The following is a 7,620-nucleotide window of genomic DNA, read 5'->3' as shown; positions in this document are numbered from 1 at the left end:
GAGGGGCAGAGGTGGAGGCGCAGCTCCGGAGCGGCGTGGCCAGGCTGGGACCGAGGCGGTCTCGCTCCCGCATCGCTCCGGTCCCGCTCGCCCGTCCCCTTTTTCCGGCTGTTTTCACCCGGTGAAATGCGCTGTTATTCTAAAAAATGACACTTGGGGTCGCACTTTCTGTCTGTTTGAGCATGAGAGCGGTGTAAAAAGAAGCCCTAATCTCCCTTAATCGTTACAAAATGTTAAAAAAAAAAATCCTGTTACCGGACCAAAAAAAAAAAAAAAAGAAACCGAAAAAACCTTACAAACCGAATACTCCTTTACATGCAGTCACTCTCTCAGGGAACAGCAGAGGAAAGCAAACACGGTCCCCTCAGAACCGAAATGTAATTATATTTTCTCCCTTCTCTCCCTAATATTTGCAATTGTCTGTGTCAATGCCTTTGCTTTACTTTAGGGAGAGATTTGCTTCCTGTAACCGGGAGGGTTTCCCCGGTTGTTCGCGAAGCGCTGACAGCCCTGTCGAGCCGGTGCTTCCCTCGCTGCCGGCTCCCCGCTCATCCCCCCCGGCGCCTCCCGCAGCCCAGCGCTCGCTCCCGGCCGGACCCGCTCCCCGTTCGCTGCCGCTTTTCCCTCGCTACGTTCGCACCGGGGCCGCTTACATAAAGTTGGAAGGGTGGATACGTGTGCCTGGCATGGGGGGAAGCTCCCTGCCTTGAGATCCACTACGGGATGGCAGCGGGCAAAAAGGGGCACTTTGTTATATTTAGAACAAAGGGACAGGCAGGATGCCCCCGAGTCCCCCTCCTTTGTGGGCTGCAGAGGCCGAAAAGGACTGGAGGAGAGGAGCAGAGAGAAATAAATAAATTAATAAACAAACAGCTAAATAAATAAATAACCGGGAAGGCGCGGGCGCTGGAGGGGGAGCCGGGGAGAGCCCGGAGGTGCGGGCTGGGAGCGGCGGGCGCTCAGCTGGCGCTGCGGAGCTGTCACGGCGCGGCCCGGCCCCGCCCGGCCCCGCCGCCGCGCTGCCATTGGCGCGGCCGCCGCCGGCCCCGGCCCCCGCCGCGCTCTCGGCGGGCACGACCGTATAAGAAGCCAAGGGGGGCTGCACTGTGATCACAGCTGCACAACGAGCGCTGGCGGCGGCAGCTACAGCAGAGACCTGGGCTGTGCTCGTCCCCCTTCTCCTCCTTTTTTTTTTTTTTTTTTTTTTTCCTTCCTCCTCCTTCCCCTCCTTCCTCCCCCTTTTCCCTCCCCTTCGCCTGCGCTGCCAGAGCCACCGAAACTCCCGTGCAGAGCCCCGCCGCCGCCGGTAGCCCGTGCGCTGCCCCGGCGCTCGCTCGGGCTGGAAAGTTGCGGCAGGCTCCGGGCTCGGCTGCCGCGGGGAGGGGGCTCCGGACTTACAAAACCCGGCCGGGGGCACGGGCTGGGCGTTCGCACCGACCTTCTTCTTCCTGCACAGAGCCGAAGGCAGCATCTTTGTTTTGTTTTGCTTTTGCCCTTCCTGCTACCGCTCCTTTCTCCTTGCGGCCGGGCGCCTCGGAGCCGGGAGCTGGCGCAGCCCGCGGTGCGGGGCGATCGCTGACACCGACAGCCAGGAGCCAGCCAGGCGGCCCCGGGGGCCGGCTCGTCCTTGGCTTTGTTGCTCCGGACTGAAGAAGCCCCAGAAGCCCGGAGAAGGAGGCGGCGAAGGAGGGGGAGCAGAGGAAAGCAAGCGAGAGCTGAAAGCCAAAGTTGGTTTGGAATAGGAGAGCGCGGCCAGCCCTCGGCCAGACTGCGCGCTGGGGTGAAGTCTCCAGCCCCCTCCGCCGGGAGAGGTGCCCGCAAGACAGCGATGGCCGGAGAGCTCAGCATCGGAGCCGAGCTGCCCACTAGCCCGCTGGCCATGGAGTACGTGAACGACTTCGACTTGATGAAGTTCGACGTGAAGAAGGAGCCCCTGGGCAGGAGCGACCGCTCGGGCAGGCACTGCACCCGCCTGCAGCCGGCCGGCTCCGTCTCGTCCACCCCCATCAGCACCCCCTGCAGCTCCGTGCCCTCCTCGCCCAGCTTCAGCCCCACTGAGCAGAAGACCCACTTGGAGGACCTGTACTGGATGGCCAACAGCTACCAGCAGATGAACCCCGAGGCGCTGAACCTCACCCCAGAGGACGCTGTCGAAGCCCTCATTGGGTCCCACCAGGTGTCCCAGCAGCTGCAGGGCTTCGAGGGCTTCCGGGCCCACCACCACCATCATCATCACCATCACCAACACCACCACCAGTACCCCGCAGTCACTCACGAAGACCTGGCCGGCAGCGGGCACCCTCACCATCACCACCATCATCACCACCAGGCCTCTCCCACTCCCTCCACCTCCTCCAGCTCCTCCCAGCAGCTCCAGAACTCGCACCAGCAGCATCCCCCCTCCAGCAGCGTGGAGGACCGGTTCTCAGATGACCAGCTGGTCTCCATGTCTGTGAGGGAGCTCAACAGGCACCTCCGAGGCTTCACCAAAGATGAGGTGATCCGCCTCAAGCAGAAGAGGAGGACCTTGAAGAACAGGGGCTATGCCCAGTCCTGCAGGTACAAACGTGTCCAGCAGAAACACCACCTGGAGAACGAAAAGACGCAGCTCATTCAGCAGGTGGAACAGCTCAAGCAAGAAGTGACCCGGCTCGCCAGAGAGAGAGACGCCTACAAGCTCAAGTGTGAGAAACTTGCCAGCAACGGCTTCAGAGAGGCCGGCTCCACCAGTGACAACCCGTCTTCCCCTGAGTTCTTCATGTGAGTGCTTAACAAAAATAATTAAAAAACAAACAAAAACCCCCCACCCCCCAAACCTGACCCCTGTCACCTTCCCCCCCCCCGCTCCCATCCTCCTCTGACATCTCCATCCATCCGTCTGCTTGACTAGAGAGAAAGGAGGAGAGAAAAATAGACTTGATTTTTTTTTTTTTTGCAGCATCCAGTCTTCTAGAGTAGCTGTGGGAAAAGTAGGCTGGGGGTGGGGATGGGAGAGGTAAAGTGCAACTTTTTGACTTTCGTGTGCAAGTTAGAGAGAGAGACAGAGGCAAAGGAGAAAAGGACAAGTGAAGCGTTTTATAGATCGCTTGCTTGCAGAGCGAGATGGACTTTAAAAGAATAATAATAAAAAAGGACAATGAACAAGCCATCTATAACATACTGCCTGCTTGGAAAGAGAGAGGACATATACAGCACCATCTCATGCACAATTTACCTGCTTGGAAAAAGAGAATAAATAAAAAGGACAATATATGCAAACTCTTCATATATTGCCTGCTTTGAGAAATAAGTTACAGGACTCAGATGGGACATTCAATCTAAGAAAAGAAAGAATGAAAGAAAGAAAAAAAAACTCATCAGTTTTATTGCCTGCTTGATTATATAGAAAAATACGAAAATCTGCATTAAAAATATTAATCCTGCATGCTGGACATGTATGGTAATAATTTCTATTTTGTACCATTTTCTTGTTTAACTATAGCATGTTGATCATCGATCATAGATCTCTGTTGTTGTTTTGTTTCATCAATAAGAAAAGCATCACAAGTTATCGAACTTTTTACTGCTTGTGCAGTTTTGTTCGTTGGTTTTGCTCTTGTTTTCTTTTATGGTTGTTAGCTTGTAAATATCTGCTACTTCAAACCGTACAGGAGAAAATACACAAAAAACAAGATAACATTTCAGCAGGCTGGTTATACGGTTTGTTTGGTGTTAAAGAGATACTTAAAGAAAAAAAAAGTTATGGGCATTTTGCATTAGAAAAAAAACCAACTTTGTATATCTGGTGCACTTTTAAGTTGTATTTTTTTTTGTTAGTTTTCATTTTGGTTTTTGTTTGTTGGGGCAGAAGCAAAAACGCCTGAATGGCATTGACAAACCTAAACTTAACAGGGAAAAACCCTCCTCGGTCACTAGAACCTACTCCATGCCTTAAAGTGGCAGCGAAGCTCTTTCCTCCAGGACAATTCCCAGCCTGAGCGGTTAGGCTTGGCCGGATAATTTCCCTTCTGATTGTACACTCAGGAAGAGAAGGACGGACGAGATACCAGTTCCATTAAAAACAAAACAAAACAACTGCCCCTAGATTTTCGGTAAATAAAGAGAGAAAATAACCCCAAACCCTCCTCGTTATGAGTCAAGTTGTGATAGCAGCGAGGGCTCCGTGTCGCCACTGAAGTTGGGTTTCTCAATGGCAGCAGCTGATGAGTGGGCTGGGAAAGCATTTAAATCTAAAACTCTTTTTTAAGAAGTCATACTGCAACTTTTAAGTGTATTCTTTTGCAATGATTTGTAATCTGCTTCTCTGCTTCCCTATGCAGCGAGTGAAAGTTTTAGCCAAAATTTATTTGCAGTTGTATAGTAGTAGTAGTTTGGAGTCTTATGGGTGTTTTTATTACTTTTTTTTTCCTCCTGCAGGTCAGTAAAAGGATTTACGTTGCACTGACAAAAATACCAAAATGAAAACTTATTTTTTAGTTTCCTTTTAGGATAGCTGGCACTGCTGGCCGGATGCATTTTAAGTTTGTATTAGTTTATAAATTAACAGTAATAACAAGATTGTAATGAACAGCATGGTGCTTGCAGTTTTAAATATTGTGGATATTAGTCATGCATCAGAAAACGATCTTTGGTTTTTACTGATTCAACTGTGTTGAAATCAAAACATTGCAGCAGCGGAAAAAAATTGTTTTTATTTCATGTAAAGTTCTGAAGGGATCAATTTCAAATCCTGCTTATGATATGAAAAAAATATTAAAAAACCTGGTCTATTGTAGTTTTATTCAGACTGGTTTCTGTTTTTGGTTATTAAAATTGTTTCCTATTTTGCTTATTAAAATCATTGAAATGGCATTTCTTGGAGGGACCTGCTTCTCTGACGTCTCGTGTTCCGAAAAAAAAAAAAAAAAAAAAAAAAAAAGAAAGGAAAAGTTGTGACCCCGTCCCTGTCCCCACCCCGTGCCAGGCTTGTGGGGGGCTGCGGCCCGGGGGGGCGCGGGGCTGCTTCGCCCCCTCGGGAGCGCTGCTGCTCGCAGGGCAGGAGCGCTCAGCCTTTCCCCTCTCTGCTTGGGTGGGAGCTCGCCCTTGGCAGGGGGAGCATCACCCCAAGCCCTGGGGCCGAGCGGGGCGGCCGGAGCCCCCGCCGGGCCGGCTGTGCCGGGGCGTCCGCCCGGGGCTGCGCTGCCCCGCCGGGAGCGGGACCGTCCTGCCCAGGCACCCCGGGCGGCAGGCACTTTCTGTCCTAATTTTTTTTTTCCCATTAGAAAATGAGAAGACTTGGACAAATCTGTCCTTTCCCCGGCTCTTTTAGGATCCGGGTTGCCCATTCACTTTCCTTCTCTCCATCTGCACACTGTATTTATTCCGATTTGGGGTTGTTTGTTTTTTATTTTTCCTCCCCCCGAAGACTTGGTAAATGCATGTGGAGAAGGGGACAGGTCTGTCCCCGCCACCCCCAGCGCTCAGCACCTCGCAACTCCACCGCCATCCCTCAGCTGCTCTCACTGCAATAACCACACAGCTCTCCCGAAGTTGGAGGAGGAGGAGGTTAAAAATCGCCGCCAGTCCTTGCCTGGGTGTGGGAAAGGGACTCTCCGAATCGGGTCGCAGCGTGTCTGCTGCTCTCAAAGTATGAAAGCGATGTTGAACTTTAAATCCCTCCTGAAAACAAAATCCAAGGTATCACACAACCAGAAAAAAATAGGTTCTCTCTGCCCTGCCCCTCGTCCCAGCAGCAGTGAGCTGTTCTTTGCAGGGATGGCATAAAGCGCCTTTGAAGAACAAGCAGGTTAAGGACAGAATGTAGAAAAAAATAATTTAAAAGCAAATGCAGCAACTTAAAAGAAACCCCCCGTCTTAAATCCCATCCACATCCCTGTCTTGTGAGAGCCAGCTGGGCCAGCCACTGAGCTGGGGGAGCTTGGAAGGGGCCGGGGCCCGTCCCAGCCCCCCGGCTACATGAGTCAGGCCCGGAGAACAAGCTCGTAGCCTGCTGCCCTGCCAAGGGGGGACAGGAGTTTGCAGAGGAAAAGGCTGGGAGAGCCTGGCTTTCCCTGTATAGCCTCCCCCCTTGCCAGTAAATGCTATGGCTGCAGAAAGCCTGAGAGGAATATTGTTTGTGGGAACTGCCACCGCATATTAATGTCCCCTCATGCATGCATTGAATAAATCACTAGGGCTAATTGAACAACAACAACAACGAAAAAAAGTAGGAAAAACAGGCCTTAGAAAAGCCCTCCAGATTCCCACCACAGAACAGTGTCAGCGGCGGGGCAGCCCCGCGGCACGGCCCGGGCGGCCGGGGCTCTGCTGGCCCGGCACGGCTCCTGGCCTTTAATTTATTCCTTTTAAAAGAAAAGAAAAACGCAACGGAGTCTCACCGGGGCACAGCCCGAGTCGGTGGGACCGGGGGCGGCCGGGCTCCGGGCCGCGGGTCCCTCCCGCTCTCGGCCGGGGCCGGGCCGGCTCCTCTGCCCGCACGGGCGGCTCGAGGGGGCTCTGGCACACCGAGGGGCCAAACCCCACCGCGCTTGTGCTCGCCGGGCCTGCGGCCGGGCAGGCTCTGCCCTGAGGGCACCGGGGCGGGCAGCGGCCGCTGTGCCCCGCTGCCGGCACCCCCGTGAGAGAGCCCAGCAGCCACGGGGGACCCCTCCCCTCCGCTCGCCCATTGCCATCCGCGGGTATCGGCTTTGATCTCTCGCCGTTCATCACCGACCGGCGAAGGGCTGACACCAGACGGGGACACCACGGAGAGGAGCTTCTTGAAGCCGAGGGAAAACTCTTTCCCCTCTTTTCCCTCCCGGCACCGGCCTACCCGCGGCGTGCTCCCCCGGCAGCGGGGGCTGCGAGGGTCAGCTCGGGGCTGCCCGCCCGGGGCTCCGCGCTCGCCCCGGAGCGCGGAGAAGGTGCTGTCAGCAGCGGGGGACAGAGCGGGCATCCTGCCCAAGCCCCTCTTCTCCCCCCGCTCCGGGCGTGCTGCTTGGCCGGTGGCTCCTCTGCCCGTCCTTTTCGCCACTTGTCCCCACGCAGCCCTGGCCGGGCCGGGGTCCGGCTCTGCTCCCGGTGCTGCTGCGGCTCCAGCCGGCCCGGGCGTCCCCGGGCTCGGAGGAGGCCGGAGGCGGCGGCTGCTGCCCGGCTCGGAGTGGCCGAGCGCTGACCACCTCCCGCTCCGGGAACCGGGCGGGCGACCCGGAGCTCGCCCTCGGCTCTATCCGCAGCGAAGATGCTGCAAATTGTCCCCCCAAAAGCCGGTGTAAAGGCCCTCACCCCGAGTCTCGCTTCGAAGCCTTGGAGAGGATGGGGTCGGGGCGGCAGAGACAGGACCGGACTGGGACCGGGACCGGGGCTCGGACGGGCCCGTGCACGCCCGGCCGGAGCAGGGGTTCTGGGGCTCTGGGATGCGCTGGGAGCAGAAGCGGCGGAGCCTTTGCGGGGATGCGAGACCCCCGAGAGCAGCCCGGCGGGGGCCGGCAGCTGCCCCGCGCCCCGCGGATGATGGGGCGTATGAGGAGGAAGGGCCCAAGGTTTGCCCCGCTAAATTTGGCTGCCGGACGGCGGTTCACTATGTGATCTCGTGTAGAGCAGGAGGACGATTACCTTGAGTGAAAATCATATTATTTTGTT

At 55.4% G+C, this 7,620-nt stretch overlaps 1 protein-coding gene across 1 annotated transcript; it reads left to right on the top strand.

Moving 5' to 3' along the window:
* The first annotated feature begins 1,108 nt into the window (after positions 1-1,108).
* MAFB (MAF bZIP transcription factor B) lies at positions 1,109-4,851 on the top strand. Its single transcript, XM_064391448.1, has 2 exons — positions 1,109-2,760; positions 2,939-4,851. The coding sequence occupies exons 1-2, from the start codon at positions 1,829-1,831 to the stop codon at positions 2,997-2,999; spliced, it is 993 nt and encodes a 330-aa protein (XP_064247518.1). The 5' UTR covers positions 1,109-1,828; the 3' UTR covers positions 3,000-4,851.
* The last annotated feature ends 2,769 nt before the right edge of the window (positions 4,852-7,620 follow it).

The sequence above is a fragment of the Passer domesticus genome, chromosome 16 (assembly GCF_036417665.1).
Source record: "Passer domesticus isolate bPasDom1 chromosome 16, bPasDom1.hap1, whole genome shotgun sequence".
In the NCBI taxonomy this organism is placed as follows: domain Eukaryota; kingdom Metazoa; phylum Chordata; class Aves; order Passeriformes; family Passeridae; genus Passer; species Passer domesticus.
This window is presented reverse-complemented; position numbering and strand designations above follow the sequence as displayed.